This window comes from Cebus imitator, unplaced genomic scaffold (genome assembly GCF_001604975.1).
Source record: "Cebus imitator isolate Cc_AM_T3 unplaced genomic scaffold, Cebus_imitator-1.0 Scaffold476, whole genome shotgun sequence".
Lineage (NCBI taxonomy): Eukaryota > Metazoa > Chordata > Mammalia > Primates > Cebidae > Cebus > Cebus imitator.
Genome location: NW_016107791.1, coordinates 1,084,248 through 1,102,633, shown reverse-complemented (window position 1 = coordinate 1,102,633; position 18,386 = coordinate 1,084,248). Strand labels below are relative to the sequence as shown.

Sequence of the window (18,386 nt, the reverse complement as noted above, 5' to 3'; positions counted from 1 at the left end):
CTTTATTCCAGGCCTTGCTCTGGACTTAATTGGACTCTGCAAGTGGCGAGTGACTGAACTGCGCTTCAGTTCCAATTTTGGTGGCCCCTATGAGGACTGCAACACACTTTGGACTATTGAGCCTATCACCTGATTTCACTATTGGGCAAGGTTGTGGGGGGGCACCTGGGAGCACCAGCTGCTCCTGGCTACTGGACTCCAGGACAGGAATGCCAAGGGGATTTCTCAACAGCTGCCAAAACATTCTTGTTTTGGGGAAACTTCCCTTTCACTTCCTGGCATGACATCTGCTGCTTCCCATGCTTCACTGCTACAAAGAAAATGACCTCTGAAGAAGTCGGCAACATTGAAACTGGGTGAGCAAGTTGGACTGTACCCGATTTTCTTCTGTCTCTTCTGGCTGTCTCTGGGACTTCACTCTGTGCAGATTTGGCTGCTATTGGCACCATTAGGGCATTGTGAGTATTTGCATTTGTGGCACTATAGGGACTCAGCTGCCTATGAAGCTGTCTGGAGCTGAGGCAGGGGGTTCAGAACTCCACTCAGCTCCTCGACTGGGGGTTTTGTTTGGAAGCGCACCATTTGTTTGTCTGAATGTATGACTTTGCGTACAGGTCGATTTCTTTCTTTCCTTAGCTCCCTCCGGCTGGAAACAGTTCACCTCAACTGGCAACCTGCGGCTGTGGCCTGCACCAGGCACTGAGGCTCTCCCCGATGGGATAAACGAGGGTAGCAAGCGTATCCCTGCACCATGTGGTGGTTGGAAGACTCTCAAGCTCCTCTTCTGTCACTCACTTTTTCCTCTCTCTTTCCATTCCCTTTCTCACGTCACTCTTGGAGAACCAGACTGCACTGCGAAAGCCAGCCAGAAATTTCATACTCATGAGGACAAGTTTCCCCCTTGCCTTCACCTTGCTGTCCCACAAGCCTCATTTTCAGGGGTTCCATTCTGTCCCTGGGCCTTGGATTAAAAGAAGGGGTAGATTGGACATGGACAACAAGGTCTCTGTCCCCTCAAAGAGCCCCTTGGGGCACATTCTGGTTAACTGAAAAGCATACAGTTGCCGGTGTGGTGGCTCACGCCTGTAATCCCAGCACTTTGGGAGGCCAAGGCAGGCAGATCATGAGGTCAGGAGATTGAGACCATCCTGGCTAATACGGTGAAACCCCATCTCTACTAAAAATACAAAAAATTAGCAGGGCATTGTGACAGGCACCTGTAGTCCCAGCTACTCAGGAGGCTGAGACAGGAGAATTGCTTGAACCTGGGAAGCGGAGGTTGCAGTGAGTCAAGATCATGCCACTGCACTCCGGCCTGGGCAACAAAGTGAGATTCCATCATCTCCAAAAAAAAAAAAAAAAAAAAAAGCAAACAGTTGTGAGCCCATGGCTAGGAAAAAGAGGATCTTTTACCATAATATTGTCTGGACCCAACACCACCTGGGCCACAGTGAATTTCGGCCTGAAGATGGGGTTACTTGGTTACACTTCAGTAGTTAGAAGAAAAACATCCACCCTCCCGGTGCTCACCACTTTCTAGACTGTATTTTGATCATCTCTGGCCAGCTTTTCCCTCCCCAACTAGCTGAAAGCGCCATGGGGGCAAATGTGAACCTTTTTGGACAACCACAACCCCTAGCACAGCACCTCACATAGCAGGTGCTCGAGTTATGCAGCATTTTACATGCACGCTTCCCATGGAACCCAACAGTTCCTCCCTGCAGAAGTCACCCATGCTCAGGTCTCTGCCTTCAGTGGATGCCCACTCTCCCCTTTATCAGTAACAACACCTTGCTCTCCCTTTGACCACCCCTCTTGCAATCTCAGCTGATCATAACAGCCACAGTGATCAGGTAAGTGTGGGCACATGGCCCAATCTGGGCCAATAAAAACCAGTCTCACTCTTTCCACTGGGGTTGTTAAGCTGGTACCAAACATCAGCTTAGAAACGTTAGGGAAAACCTGCCTTAAAATGAAGTCTACACAATGTGAATATAAATAATACTACTGAAGTGTACAGTTAAAATTTTTTTTAAATAAAAGCTTCAAGGCTGAAAGCAAAAAGCTCAAAAAATAAAAACAATCTCTAAGAAACAAAGGGATATAGCATTGTTACCCTTACTAGAAATGAATGCTGAACAGAAATACAACTATATTTGCATCAGGTTACTTTTTTTAAGACAGGAAAAACGCTGGATAAACTCTTAGTCATGAAAAAAAAAAAAAAAAATGAAATCCATGCAGAGTAAAGGTAAGACAGGATGGAGAAGGGCAGATTCCTAAAGAGACTGTTTGAGTACCTAGACCTAGTTTTACCTGAAGCTCTACCTGCTAGAACTTTTCAGTGTATGAGCACCATTAAATAGCTCCCATGTCTTCTCCCATTTCCTTCCTTCCTTTTTTTTGTGGGGGAGGTCACTTGCAGCTAATAAAGACTTGACTAGAGAGTGCTATCCTTCTGAACTATTGGTTCCCAATGGGGAGATTCAATGTCTAGTTCATCTTTGTGCCCACACGGTACTTTACATGTAGTAAGCAGAGGCTCAGGATGAACTTACTAAAGGGATGTATAATAGAAGAATCCTCAACTGTTTCCTACCCTATAAGCCCCAACATTCATCTAATGACCAAGTCTTCAAACCTCCCCTTCGTCTTTTTCTACTACCTTATTTCAGGTTTTATCTTTTGAGTGGATGACTACATCAGCCCTAACTGGCCTCCCGGCTTGCAGTCTCACTCTAATCCTCCGGGGAATCCTTCTAAAACTCTCCAGGGGTCCAGGCTGTTACAGGGTAAGGTCCAACCTCTGGAGGCACCATACCAGGGCCTCCAGGTATCACTTCTCCAGCCTCATCTCTTGCCTTACCTGCTACAGCCACACCCAACCTCCTACTCCCAACTGCTGGGTTATAGGATGCCTTCTTGACTTGCTCAAGTTGTTCCTCCTGCCTGGAATGTATCCACCCCAACAAGTCTATCCAAAATTACAGTTCACATTCTGACCCACTAAATGCTACCTCCTCTACAAAGCCCTTCCTGATATTCCCTGGTATAATCAAACATTCCTCCTTTAAGTCCCAGTCTATACATATTCCTAACTCACCATTTCTTATGTTTCCCCAGACTGAGGGCTCCTTTAAGACATGAACCTAATCATGTTTATCTTTCTACCATCTGGCACACAGTAGGTACTGGACAAACATTTGCTGGCTGGATGAAAAAACACAAGCCTGCTCATGTCTGACAAAGTACAAAGTGCTCTGCAAATATAGGGTAAGGAATTACTATTGTTTTTCTTAGCCAGATTCCCATGCACACAGAGTCAGTGACCTTGTCCTTTGCCAGTGATCTGGGGTGTTACTACATCCAAAGGTCGGGTACCTTTGCGTGGAGGAAGGTGGGCACAGAACGTGAAGGTCCTTGCTAACACAAACACCCAAGTGCCGGGTCACTGGGTGTCACCGTGCCTCCTGCCAAATGACTCACAACCAGGAGGGGGAGGCTCCTCATTCCAGAGGACTAATGGGGGAAGAGGAACCAAGAAAGAATCAAGGAGACAGGCCTCGCTGCCCACTGCCAGAGCTGCGCGTGCCCCTGCTCCCCAGACATGCAGCCTATCCACCCTGCAGGAAGGTGGGGCAAACCTATGAACTGTTCAGAGGCCTAGCCCAGGAGACCAACTGCAGGTGGCAGGGCACAGACAATTCCAAGGGACATAGAGTGGATCTGTTTCAACACAGCTGCCCTGTGGACCCCAGAGAGATGCGCTCAGGCTGGGCTCCCTCCTGCCACACCTCTGGCCCCAGCACCAGGATGGGTGATGCCAGCTGCTGGCAAGTTCAAGCTGCCAGTCCCAAGCCTCCAGAGGGCTGGCCACTGCAAAGCAGTGAATTCAGGAACAATGGTCTCTGAGGCCTTCACCTTCCCTGTGTGGCATTTGTTTCTTCCACTCCCAGCAGGGGCTTCTCCACCGTGCTTCTCCAAGAACCCCAAATCCCATCTTCCTAGAAAGCTCAAAGCAGGCTGGGCACAGTGGCTTACACCTGTAATCCCAGCACACTGGGAGGCCCAGGTGGGAGGATTGCTTGAGCTTAGGAGTTTGAGACCAGCCTGGGAACATGGTGAAACCCTGTCTCCACGAAAAATACAAAAAATTAGCCAGGCTTGGTGGCGCACACTTGTGATCCCAGCTACTCAGAAGGCAGAGGTGGGAGAATCACTTGAGCCTAGAGGCGGAGGCTGCAGTGAGCTGAGATCATGCCACTACATTCCAGCCTGGTCAACAGAGCAAGACCCCATCTTCATTTTTAAACAGCTCAAAGCAAAGCCACTTCTTCTCTGAAACCCTGCCAGGTAGAGTTAAGCCTTCCTGTGTCTAAACCAGCTGAACAGTTTGGCTCCATCTCCTATGCATGTGCCTTTTTCCTGCATTGTCCTCATCCTTTCTACCCATTTCCGATTGATCATTGCACTCCAGTGATAGCCAGGGCCTAGTGTTTAGGAACCATGCAGATGGATGCATAGATGAATGAGTGTATTCACACAGCCAAGTGTACAGCCAAGAGGAGTTCCTCCCTCTCCACTTAAAAAATCTTTCTTGGAGAATTCATAAACAAATTGTGGTATAGTTATACAATGGAACATTACTCAGATTTTTTAAAAAAGAGACGAATTCCTATATACACATAACACGAATGAATTACTTAGAAATTACATTGTCGAAAAGAAGCCGGACATAAAAAAAATACATACTGTATGATTTCCTTTATTAAAAAAGCAAATTGATCTATAGCAATAGAAAATAAGGCCAGGAGTGGTGGCCCACATCTGTGATCCCAGCACTGTCAGAACTGAGGCAGGGGGATCAACTGAGCCCACAAGTTTGAGATCAGCCTGGGCAACATAGGGAGACTCTTATCTCCCTTAAAAAAAAAAAAAAGAAAAAGAAAACAAAACAACTAGTGGTTGCCTGGGGTGGGGGTGGAGAGACCAATTAGAAAAGAGCCCAAGGGGACTTTCTATAATGACAGAAACGTTCTGTATCTTCATTAGGGTACTGATCACAAGGATATTTATACAGGTCTAATTCATGAAATTATACAGTTAAGATCTGTACATCTCACTATATGAAAATTTATCTAAAAATAATGGAGATAATGCTTTTTTGAAGGGATCTGTCATGATTCAGAGAAATAAAAGTTCAAAGTAGAGGAGTACCTTCACTGAGGTGGTCCTCTGTAAAGCAATTTCCAACACACACAAGGCCAAAAAGTTTCTGGAGCTGGCAGTGGCTTTACCTGAGCAAGGCCACAGTCCAGTCATCCAGCTGTGCCCATAAAAAGGGGTAGGGAACCTTATATTTGTCTCCTGGTTGATAAGCTCTATTTTCCTATTCACAAACATCTGACTGGAAGCCCACCCAGGGACTCCAGGCTTGGGTTTCTTCACCCTCTGCCCCGTGAGTGCTTCTGCACAAGCCGTCAGACCATAGCACTTCATCCAGGATGGAGGTGGGCTGCCCTGCGCCCAGCCCGCGAGGCATTGGAGGATTGTAACGCAGCCCTGTGGGGCAGGCATGCCTTGTGATTCCTACCAGCAGGGCCATTCTGTGCCAATACATAGCTCTAGGAAAGGCCCCTTTCAAGAGGAGGACTTGCTTTTTCATTAACTCAGAACTTTCGATTTGGAGCCAAGCTGATCCTGGCACAGCCTCAGGTCCAACACCAGGCTGGTCCCAGCTCCTTCAGTCTGAATGACTCATCACATCCCAGGCAGCCACCCTTCTAAGAAGCCCCACCCTTGGAGCCCTGGAGCCTAGGGCCCTGGATGCAGAGGTAGAAAACAGAAAACTTCTTTGGCAATGGAACCCCCTTCCTCCCACCTACCCAGCCTGTCAAAGGGCACAGGACAGCTGCAGCACCCAGGGAAGATGAATCCCAGACTTGGGTACCCTGCAGCCAGGGGCAGAAGGGAAAAAATGCAATTCATTCAGCTTTCAGGGAGGAAACCGAAAGGCCAGGTAGGGAAGAATCCTCACAGACCACTTTGTTAAAATTAGAACGTTTAAAAATAGAATTACCTTATGACCCAGCAATTCCACTTCTAGGTATATACGCAAAATAATAGAAAGCTGGGTCTCAAAGAGACATCAGTACACTCGAGTTCATAGCAGCGTTATTCACAATAGTTAAAATGTAGAAGCAACCGAAGTGCCCATTGACAGATGAACACTGTATGATTTCATTCAAAAAATAAACAAAATGTCATGTATACATACATATAATACAATATTATTCAGCCTTTAGAAGGAAGGAAATTCTGACATATGCTGCAATATGGATAAGCCTTGAGAACATTATACTAAGTGAAATAAACCAGACACAAAAAGGCAAATACTGTTATGATTCCTCTTACATGAGGTACTTGCGTAATCGAATTCATAAAAACAGAAAATAGAAGGGTGGTTGCCAGGGGTTGGGGGAGGAGGGAATGGAGTGTTGCTCTTTCATGGGCGTAGAATTTTGGTTTCGCAAGGTAAAAGAATTCTGGAGTTGGCTGCACAATAATGCAAATGTTAAAGAGTTCAGGAAATTGGTTGCACAACAATGTCTTAGTACCGAACTGTACACTTAAAAGTGGTTAAGATGGTAAATTTTATGGTATGTATATTTAACACAATTTATTTATTTTTGAGACAGAATCTCGGTCTGTCGCTCAGACTGGAGTACAGTGGTGCAATCTCAGCTGACTGCAACCTCCACCTCCTGGGTTTAAGCAATGCTCCTGTTTCAGCCTTCTGAGTAGCTGGGATTACAGGCATACACCACCACGCCTGGCTAATTTTTATATTTTTAGCAGAGATGGGGTTTCACCATGTTGGCCAGGATGGTCTTGAACTCCCGACCTCAGCTGATCCACCTGCCTCAGCCTCCCAAAGTGCTGGGATTACAGGCGTGAGCCACCGTGCCAGGCCAACACAATTTTTTTAATGAAAACAAAAAACAAAAACAAAAACAGACAATTTGGCTTCTGTATCAAGGTCTCCAAAAAATGTAGACTCTATGATTCAGTAATCCTACTTTCTAGAAATTTATCTTTAAAAAAAAAAAAAAAAAAAAAAAGGCTGGGGGTGGTGACTCACACCTGTAGTCTCAGCACTCTGGGAGGGTGAAGTGGGAGGACTGCTTGAGCCCAGGAGTTCAAGACCAGTCCTGGCAACATAGTGAGACCCTCATCTCCACCAAAACAAAACAAAAAACAAAACAAAACAAAACAAAACAAAACAGTGTGTGTGTGTGTGTGTGTGTGTATATATGCAAAATTTAGCTTCAAGGATATCTACTTCAGTATTGTTTATAATAGCAAAAAAAGAAAAAATATTTAGCATATGGGTCCAACGCAGGACAAGTTCACAAAATTATGATAGAACATACTTCTTAGAGGGACAAGTGGCGTTCAGCCACCTGAGATTGAGCAATAACAGGTCTGTGATACCCTTTTATTTAAAAAAAATAATAAAAAAATTATGATAGAACATTACAATGAAATGCTATGAAGTTACTTACAGTGACATAGAAGTGTATTGAAAAATGACTCATGAAATACTAACTTTTTTTAAAAAGCAGATTACAGTGCTCGCTTTGGCAGCACATATACTAAAATTAGAACGATACAGAGAAGATTAGCATGGCCCCTGTGCAAGGGTGACACGCAAATTCGTGAAGCGTTCCATAAAAAAAAAAAGACAGAAAAAAAAGCAGATTATAAAACGTGACTGTATGAACTTACATTTAGTTTTAAAAGCACATATAAGCATATAGGGAAAAAAAGACTAGAAGGATATAGTCTTTTGTGATCATCATTCCTAACTCTGTTTCCTCAAACACAAAATGGAATTACTCACAATGCCTAGCTCTGAGCGTAGCCATGATCATTAAATTAGATGAAATATTGTAAAGAGTAAAAAGTATGCTGGCCAGGCGCAGTGGCTCACGCCGGTAATACCAGCACTTTGGGAGGCTGAGGTGGGCGGATCACCTGAAGTAAGGAGTTCAAGGCCAGCCTGACCAACATGCAGAAACCCCATCTCTACTAAAAATACAAAACTAGCTGGGCATCGTGGTGCATGCCTGTAATTCCAGCTATTCTGGAGGCTGAGGCAGAAGAATCGCTTGAACCAGAGAGGCAAAGGTTGTAGTGAGCCAAGCTTGCATCACTGCACTCCAGCCTGGGCAACAAAAGTGAAACTCCGCCTAAAAAAACCAGTATGCTCTTAGAAAATATTTTCAAGTGACGCTCACAATAACCTCTTATGTAGGGGTTTAACCCTTCTCCAGAGTTACAAATGAAAAATCTAGGTGGGGTGAGGTAGCTCATGTCTATAATCCCAGAACTTTGGGAGGCTGAGGCAAGCAGATCACTTGAAGTCAGGAGTTCAAGACCAGCTTGGCTAACATGGTGAAACCCTGTCTCTACTAAAAATACAAAAAATTGGGTGGGTGTGGTGTGGTATGCACCTGTAATCCCAGCTACTTGGGAGGCTGAGACATGAGAATTACTTGAACCACTGCAGAGGTTGCAGTGAGCCGAGATTGCATTGCTGCACTCCAGCCTGGGCTACAGAGCAAGGCTGTCTCAGGTTGAAAAAAAAAAAAAAAGAAAAGAAAAGAAAGAAAGAAAAATCAAATCGAGGGAAACAGATTAATTCCAAGATCCCTCAGCTAAAAGCACCAGTGTTGACTAGATCCAGGTCTCTGGCTGGATAAGGCTGATCCCCTGGCAGCCTGCTCCTCCTCCTCCATCTGGAAGCCAGCCTCTCTCGCCTGGGGCTGGGACAGCAGTGCCACAAGGACTGAGCTCCTGTCCATGTGCAGCACACAGCCCACACCCCTTAGAGAGGGAAGCCAAAATCAACAGTGAATTCCCACCATACCAGGGCTAAAAACACAAAAACCAAGTATGCTATCATATCCTGTCCTGGGAGCAGCCTAGTGTTCTTTCTTTTATTTTTAAAAGCTTTAATCAGCCACACAATTCCAGGTGACAGAAGAATAGCTTGGGGTTGCACTGTCTGAAAGAGAACAGGAAAAAAAGAAGTCTACCTTCAAGGGGTGGGGAGAAGAGAATCTGTGGATCATAATCCTTCTGGCTGCTAAGGGTATTTCACCTTTTGACTTTGCACAGCAGCTTCACAACCCAGCATGTCACTGCAGTACACAGCTCATGTGCACCAGGGTCAGGGCACCAGGACCTCCCTGGCGCTGGGTGTGAGGCAGAGGAGAACGCGAGCCGGCCAGGCTGACACTGGGGGCAGGACCAGTTCTCAAGGGGCCGGCAGTCCATCTGTGGAGCCACAATGAACCTTAAATTAGGCACCAATGACAAAGGTCTGCCAGGCTCAAGGTAGAATGAATGGCTGCAGACATGGGGTTACTAGCAAGCTGAGCTAGTGCCAGAGAAATGGAAGGGACCGAGGCCTGAGGGGAAGAGAGGGAAGTGTCTACCATCAAACGCCACCTGAGGTAGACAATGGCACAGGAGCTTGAGGAGGCTGAACCGGCTAAGGCTGGAGATATCCAAAGAGCAGTCCCCGAAACATCCTGGATGCCAATCAAAGCCAGGGAATAACCCTTAGGGATCAGACCAACAAAGTGGATGATTTGTTACACTGGATCCACAAAGTCTTCCTCCTAGTCTAGGGCCCAGATCCATCAGCTCCAGACCCTAGAGAGGATTGCCCCAGACAGCGCGCTGACCCATAGGTGAGCCTGATTTGAGGGGGAACAGGCTGTGCTGCACCTCACGGTGTGGTGACCCAGAACCAAAGTTGTAGAACACTAGCCAAGAGAGACACCCTGAGCCTTACTGCGGGCTCTCTGCTCTGGGCCCTCTCATGGGGCCCACCTGGCCCTTACGCTCATTCCCAATCCCTCCCACACACACCTCCTCTCAGCTCCAAGAAGTGTGATTACACTGCACCTCCAAACAAGCCACCTCCCCTGGTTTCCCCTGGGGCTTCCCTTTGGACTTCCCTTGCTGGAAGGCACCTCTTCCACTGGACTGTAGGTGATTCATCCTCAAGTTCAGGCTCACTGCCGAGCTCACCTGTGAAGGCTCCACAACTAGCTGGATCTCACCTCTCTCTGCAAAAGTACTGCAATCGAACAATCACTCCTTGGGCATCAGGTACAAGCCCGAACACTGGAGTCAGAGAGAGCGGAGTCCACATCCTGACCCTGCCATTACTGGTGTAACCTGAGGTGAATCATTTCTGCCTGCGCTCTGGGGCTCTGCCTCCACACCTTTCACCTACTTTCGTAACTGCACCCTGGTTTTCCTTTGAGGAACTATTCCTGCATCTCAGTCCACAAGACTCAAGTGGGGGAAATCCCACCCCTGGCACCAGCCCAGTAACCTTGGTGCTGGGCACCACAATAGGCTCCAGGGTGGGCATTAGACCAAGCTAGGTCCATGAGAAGCTTCCCCAGTTACTCTCACCTTCTGAGACTGGGGGTGCCATGCCATAAGAACAATGTATACCTGGAGTTGCTGAGGAAGACCTCAGCAGACCTCGCTGAGCCCAGATCCAGCTTATGCCTGATGCCATGCTGCTCCACCAACCTTCTAGTTACAAGGGCCCATAAATATCCAGTCCTTCCTCCTTTTTGTTGCTACTTTTCCAACTAGTTGGAGTTGCGGTTTTGTCATTACAACCATAAGGCTGATTATACAGAAACTGATCCCCAGAGGCATGGTGTCCGAGGGGACAATTCCTGAAATACAGGATTGGCTGGGCTGAGGTCAGGTGAGGCTGTGAGGACTTCGCCATCTCCCAGCTGAGGAACTGGAATTCCAGCCACACAGCAGCAGCACCACCAGCTGGAATGCAGCCTATTTTGTCTTGAGGTGAGACCTTGCGCATGTGGTAGAAGACTTCAGGATACTGGCCTATGCCGGATGCTTCTTGGGGCCCATGCTAAGTCCTACAAAAATAAGCCTTATAAGCATCACTCCTGGCAGTCCCTCTGAATAAGAAAGCTTTGTCTGTATAAAATAATACAAGACAGCTGAGAGTTAAGTCAGATAACAGGAGTCGGAAATTCTCTGTCCTTGCTGAAGGCAGTGCCAGAGGAGACAGGGAGACCAGACTCTATTAGGAGACAAGGCTAGAAAGGTGTGAATCCCTCCCTGTGCAAACCTCACATGGACCCACTGCTGCAGTTCTCACTGCACTGCTGGAGAGCCAGGGCATGTGCCCCACAGCCCATTGCTTACCCATTACACTGGGAGCTGAGGGGGCTGGGGGTCAGGCAGCAGAAAGTACCCCTGAGGCCTGTTGCTGAGTGACAGAGCCTTGAGGCCTGGATCTACATCTATGGACTTTGAGTCAACACAAGCTTTGGCTCTAGGTTCTCATCATGAAGATGATGCAATGCTAATTTGCCAAAGACTTATTACTACAGAGTTTTAGGGAGCTGTAGAGCCAGACCCCAAACCTGGCAAACAAATAAGGTAGGTTCAAGTGTTCTACTCCCATCAGGGGCTGGGCTGCCCAGAAGCAGCAGCCCAGAGGTCACTCTTCACAAATGCCCCTTTCTGGTGGCCAAAGGGCCAAAAGTCAAGGCAGAGCTTCCCATGGGACAGAACTAGGGACAGTCATATGGCTGAGACCACACAGCCAGGCAGGAAGTCTGCCATACTGCCCCAGCAAGCCATAGCAGGAGCAGCAGACCAGCCATTCTGGGGTCTTCCTCCCGAGTAGCTGCTTCTCCTGCAGCTGCATCCCTTCAGGAGCAGGCTTTGCTCATGTGCCTGCCACTCCCTCAAGAGAAGCAACCCTAACTGTTCATCTTGGCATCTCCAGCAGGTACTTGATGAATCAACTGCTGACAAATTTTACTTCCTCCTGTGGGAGGTAGGCCAGGAGCCTTGGGAGATACAACTGCAGGAGGTCAGACGCTCGGCTGAAGGAACATACAGACCCCTAACTGGAGAGAATGGACATGCATGCTGGGCTGACATCCAAGTGAGCTGGGAAGAGGGAGACGGTGCTGCAGGCTGAACAACCAAGGGGAGGCCCTGGCACCTGAACTGTGTTGGGGGAGAATGTAAGGACACAGCTATGCGTGGAGTGAAGAAAAAAGGCAAAGACAATGTCCCAAGAAGAAGTGAAGGAAAGAACTTCATAGATTATATCTGACACCAGGAGCAGACCTTATTACACTGACAGGTGGGGATTCAGGAAAGGGGAGAGGGAGATTGGTTGATGGTACAAAAGGATGACCACCTGTACTCAAGAGGCTTGGAATTCAAAGGAAAGCGGGGCTCACAGCCATGAGCACATGGCATCAAATGCAGAGGGTTCTGCCAAGGGGTGAGTAGCACCGCAGACAGGCCATCCTAGAAGGGCCATGAAACCAAAGCATTCTAGATTATTTTTGTTTTTTTGAGACAGAGTCTTGTTTTGTCACCCAGGCTAGAGTGCAGTGGTATGATCTTAGCTCACAGTAACCTCTACCTCCCAGGTTCAAGTGATTCTCCTGTCCCAGCCTCCCAGGTAGCTGGGATTACAGGCATGTGCCACCATGCCCAGCTAATTTTTTGTACTTTTTTTTTTTTTTTTTTAAAGTAGAGACAAGGTTTCACCATGTTGGCCAGGCTGGTCTTGAACTCCTGACCTCAAGTGATTCTCCCGCCTTGGCCTCCCAAAGTGCTGGGATTACAGGCATGAGCCGCTGTGCCCAGCCTAGAGTAAATAGATGATGTTCTCTCTTCACCAAACAAGGATGGTAATGGAGCTTTTCGTCTGAATATATATCTGTCACCTGCACCTGGAAACATTTCCTTTCCAGGGCCTTCCCCTGATCTGACATGATTGGTCAGGAATCAGTGGGCTAACAGAAGTTACAAGGGGGCCATAGCAGGGCCTGGGGAATGGGGTAGGAGAGGGGTGGGCTTCCATTCTAGACCAAGATGACTGATGTTAGGTTGAAATATAAAAGCAAATGTTCTGAATAACTCATCCACAGACACCACATCCACAAATGCCCCTGGGAAAGCAAAGGCCAGGAAAATGGTTGCAGGGCTGTGGCCCCTACTCAAGCCAGGGCTGAAGGAGTCCTAGAGAGGAGAAAGTCCTCATCTATGTGACCCATCTTGGAGGCAACTGTAATTTGCCTCCCAGCACCTTCAGGTGGACTCCTCTGTTACAGGTGAGACACAAGCTTTAGAGACATCCATCTGGCCAAATGCTACTTACAGGCTACGTGAACTTCCTCAGCTTCTTCATCCTTAAAATGGGCATAACAACCACCTCCCATGTACAGAGTAGAGATGAAGGTTAACCATCAGTCAACAACTATTTATTAAACAAGTGTTTCCAGGGCAGTGTCTCACCAACTGTAATGTACGTACACATCACCCGGGAACATTGTAAGGTGTAGATTCTGATTCAGTGGGTTTGGGGAGGGTCCCTGCAAGCTCCTGGGTGGTGCACATGTGATCATCCCACCTCCTCCATCTCCCTGTAGTCATACACATCAGAGACATACATCAGAGGCTCAGCTTCTAGAGGGAGAGGTCTGTACCCCACAATTCTGGGAATGCCACCAAATGTCAAGTATACCAGAGGAGCTCAGGAAATTGGTACTTGGGAAATGAAGAACCAAACAGGGGATTCTGACAGGCAGGGGAGGGGCCTTCAGCTCTGCCCAGGCCCCACAGGTGACCTGGGAGGAGCTGGCCACAGCACAGGGCATTACTGAGCAACAGGTCAACATGACAGCTTCTCTGCAGCCAGGAGCAGCTGAAGGCAGGACTGGGGAGGAGGTGCTGCTTCTTCCAGAGTCAGAGCCTCCAGCAGGACCCAGCCCACCTCCCAGGTGCCACCAAGAGGCTCTAAAACCCAGTCGTCTACTCCTGGCTGGACCCAGTCAGTCTGAGCACATGTGTGACTCAAGTGTTAGGGGACCAGGAGTGCTGATGGATAGGCACAGACCACTCAGACATGAAAACGACAGGTCTTCCCATGAAGGTGTCTTATGTTTCTATCTTAGTGAGAAATGTGGTTTTTCTATTGTTTCTAAACAAAAGTGACAGATGGTAACTGTTTTCCCCTCAGAGAAGGCAGAGGTCATGTACTCCCCCACACCTTATATACACAAATATGCATGTGATGTCTCTGCACTCTGGCTAATGAAAACCCAAGACTGCTGCAAACTGCCCCTTCACTGAGGCTCCCGGGTTGATGTCTAATGCCTCCCCGGGAATCAGAAATCATCTTTGGATGTAACATACAAATGCACATTTCAGAGGAATGCTGGGCCTTTGTGAGTGACACCTCACAGGGTCACAGCGCAAGTCCCTCTTCTCTGATGGGGAAAGAGGGTGAGGGGAATGTGTTTTTATGCCTTTTTAGGGTAGGGGTAAAGAGACCCAGAGCCTGCTCCTGACTCCCCTAAAAAGAACAGCAGCTCCATGTTGGAACCGCTGGGGCCCCCTCAGAGTCTCCCAGCCTGGCCAGCTCAGGCTCCCCTGTGACATGCAGGCCCTGTCCTTCTCCTCCAGCCAGGTGTGCCGGAGACCCAGACTCCCCATCCCACTATAGAGTACCAAACAGAACCACAGTGCAGACTGCTGTGAAAAATGGCCAGTCAAGCCGTGGCCTAATACCCTGGCCAGGAGTGCTGAGTGTGGGCCAGTCAGGCTGTTGCAGGCAGCACAGCATCAAATGGAGCCTAAGACCAAGAGGCTGCCTGGGACAGAGGATTCTGGATTCTAATACAAAACACACACTAACTGAAGTCCTGGGTAAACTGCTTCATTTTTGTCAGCCTCAGTTTCCTCAACTGTACCATGAGGGCTAGGCCTGGATCACTTGATTCCTTTCATCCTAGGATTCTCAGCAACAGTATCAAAAGCTCCGGCTGCCTGGGTTCAAATCCTGCCTCTGCTACTTCCTGTGAGACCTCGCATGAGTCACCTCACTTCTTCCAACCTTAACTCCTCATCCATGACACAGAATGAGGGGCACACCACCTCAGGGTTACTCTGGGGACTCAACGAGGGCCTACCTGGTATGGAGAGGAGCTGAATAAATATCAGCATTCTGTGAACTCTGTGGTCCCAGATGCCACTGCCCTCATGCTCATAGATGGAGTCAGGACCAATGACCAGTGTCCTCAGCCACTGGAGGGTGTGGCCTCTATGCATGGGGAGAGGGTATCCCCCAAACCCAGGCAGATCCCCCAAACCCAGGCAGATTAACATCGTGCACACCCTGTGGCCACGTGCATGGTCTCAAGCACACGCAGGGTCAGGCAAACCTCAGCATGCCAGGCAGCAGGCATGGTCACTGCAGCAGAACAGGGAGGAGGACAGGCAGAGAGGAGGCAGGCAAGGGGGAGGCCACGTGCAGTCACTGGGGAACAAGAGCTAGCACAGCCCACGACCGAGCAGCCTGAGCTGGCGGGGCCCAGCTCCTTACCTCCCCTGCAGGACCTCTGACCACCAGGACTGTGTTCCCCCAAGAAGCTGGAGGCATGCTGGAAAGAGGAGAGAGCAGGAGACAGGGGGCAATCTGTTCTGAGCCAGGCTCAGGAGAAAGTCCCAGAAAGGAAGCCCAAGGAAGGTGGTTCCGCTTAGGGCGTCCATGGCTGAAGGGGTTTCTAAGAGACCCGAAAGACACAAATGACAAATGCAGATCACTCCGTAGACTGGCCTGTGTCAGAGGCGCAGAGCGGGGGATGAGAGAGCAAAGGGAGAAGACCACTCATAGACCGGGGACCGGGCCGTCCCAGATAGGAACCTGCCCTCCAGCCGCTGGTACTGGGTCCACCCACAGTGACCATCTTGCCAGGTTTCCCAGCATGGTGTGGACCCAACAGAAAAGGGATCCAAGGATCTGGGGTGGACGAACCCCCTCAGGAAGTCCCACCACTCAGAGTCAAGGAGGTTATGCCCTCCACGGATGTCACAGTTCACTCCTCCTGGGACTCAGAGGGGACAGGGGAAACAGTGTGTTGCAGGGGCCTTGGAGGACTCATATTCCAAGGCCAGCATCAGAGCATGGAGGTTCTCATCCTGGCTCCGCCATGAATCTGGGTAACTTTGGGCAAGTTATCCTCTCTAGGCCTCAGTTTCCCCATATATAAGATGGAGAGAATGTCCCTATGTATAATAGAGGATGCCACATACTCTACAAATGCCAGGCACCAAATCCCCGCTGAGCCACAGGCATCTTTTCTAGACTTTCCTCTGGGGGTTGGTTTGTCCTGCACTAGGAAAACGATCAAGCATCCAAGATTCCTGACAGCAGGCTGAGCAGAGGGGCTCCTGCAGCCAGGGATCGAGGGAAGGAGGAGCCTGAAGCACAAAGTTTGGGGTAGGTCGACTTTAACACTGAACACATTTGGGATCCAGTTAAATGGCACAATTTCCCCAGCTGGGTTGTCCACAGTCCCCTCATGAAGTTCCTAAGTCACTGACCCATGATCCCTAAATCCCCTCCAGAGCACCCCTTGTCCCTGGAAGGCTGAGACCACCTCCAGAAACTGGTTCTGACCTGTTCATTGCTGGGTCGCAGCCCCTGCTCCCTGGGCCACTCATGGCAGGTGCCCAACAAATACCTGAGGAGTGGCAGGCTCCTACAGCATCCAGCACCTGCTCTAGGGCCACCGCCAATCAGCAGAGCCAGCCTGCCAGTGAGAGGTCATACTTTGTAAGCCTTTCTCAACCTGGCTACACAACTCCACTGATGCCTCTTGGTCATGGTAACCCTGGGATGGCAGGTATTACAACTGTGTCTTTGAGACAAGTGAACTGAGGCCAAAGAAGGTGAAGATATGATTGCCCAAAGGTACACAGTAAGGTAATCATTGTTGACAGAGCCAGGGTGAGAATCGGAGTCTCCTAACGTCCCCGACCAGGCACCAAGCAATGTCAGCATGGCTGGCTGCCACTGGCGTCCACCTTGGACACCAGTGCCTGGGCATGGGCACTACCAGGGGTGAAGAATCTGGACATGAGCCCAGCAGGGCCCTGGGAGCCAGAGTGCAATGAGCTGCACACAGTAAGCCCAAGCGGGCGCCCACAGCTACCTTTGATGACAAAAGCCTCCGACAGCAGCCGCATCTGATACAGGGGCTTGTTCTCCATGGACATGTCATCAATCCCGGCGCGTGCATACATGCTGATGGCATCTCGGTATGAGCCCTCCACGTAATGCAGTTTGCCTAGGATCAGCATGGCCTCACACATGTACTGTGGCTGAAAGGACAAGGACATGTTAGCAGTGCCTGCCCCAAAGGTACCTTGGGGTGAACACCCCTCACTGAACCTTGGCCCTGCTTGCCTTAGACCCTGCTCAGAACTCCCCTCCTCCTCTGGGAACAGCTCCCCTCTCTCACCTGCAGTCTGTAGCCTACACCGTGGCTCTCAATGAAATTCTCATATGAGTCCCTAATTGTTTCATCTGTGTGCGTTTTATGCCCCCAACAGGACTCCAGAGACCTTGCACACTGGGCCCTGTCTTCCCTCTCCTGAAGCCCCCCAAAGACTGCAGCCCAGGGGGGCACTCAGAAGCTCAGGTATTTATTCTGAACACAAGTGGGGAGTCAGAGACGGAGCTAAGTTTTGTGGCATCCCAGGCTTATCATTTTGGGGGTCCTCTTGTGTACCTGTATATGCAAATCATAATTAGGTGAAAGGCCTCAGAAACAGCCTGTGGGGACCCTGAAGCTTATGCCTCCCCTCACAGTGGCAGAGGGACAGATTGAGGAGGAGAGGGCCTGCTGTGTCACCATCCTCTTCCTATCAGAAATCGGTCAAAGTGCAGAATTACGGAGGCCAAAAGTGGCTGAACTTAAGTCTGCTTTCTTTTCCCTCCTTTCTTAAAAGCTGCTTATATCTCCATCTCCACCCCACAGAGGAACTCTCAGGGCCAACAAATATCTGAAGAGTGGCAGACTGATCAGCCCTGATCACCCCTACTCTGGCTTGGGCTCCTGTGCTGCTGCCTGAGGGAGGCTGAGCTGGCCTTGGGCTGTGCCACCCTGGTGCATGAGTTCTGACCTTGGACATGGGCCCAGTTCCCCTTATGATCTGCCACCTCTTCAGTCCATTTGCTCTTGCCCCCTGCCTCTGTTCCTGTGCTCAACTGGCCCACAGTGCCTATGGGCCAGGCCCTCCTGCTACCAACCTGTCCATAAAGCTCCCCGGAGACGCAGCTGTGGTCCCACCCCTGGCCTCTGTCACTGGCAGGAAGGTGCTGCCTCTGTCTCCCTGCAGGGGGGTAAGAGTCTGGGGTCCTGGTGACGCCAGGGTAAGTCTCCAGCACTCCCTACCATCTTCTGCCCTCTCAGAAGCCAAGAGAAATGGAGCAGGGCATA

The 18,386-nt window shown here is 49.3% G+C and overlaps 1 protein-coding gene and 1 non-coding gene across 8 annotated transcripts in view; one reads left to right on the top strand and one right to left on the bottom strand.

The window, feature by feature from the left end:
- The window catches only part of TTC7A (tetratricopeptide repeat domain 7A), a 154,838-nt gene that overhangs the window by 100,261 nt on the left and 36,191 nt on the right, over positions 1-18,386 (bottom strand). For 5 of the 7 annotated variants that reach the window (XM_017512742.2, XM_017512739.2, XM_037732869.1 and 2 more), the window contains exon 3: positions 17,097-17,265. In XM_017512742.2, coding sequence (XP_017368231.1) covers positions 17,097-17,265 — 169 coding nt within the window. Of the gene's footprint in view, positions 1-15,484; positions 15,543-17,096; positions 17,266-18,386 lie in introns of those variants that run through there. The other 2 variants (XM_037732872.1, XM_017512741.2) reach the window with 2 other exon arrangements.
- LOC119468709 lies at positions 7,632-7,738 on the top strand. The gene has a single exon (XR_005197461.1). It is a non-coding gene; the product is annotated as a U6 spliceosomal RNA (small nuclear RNA).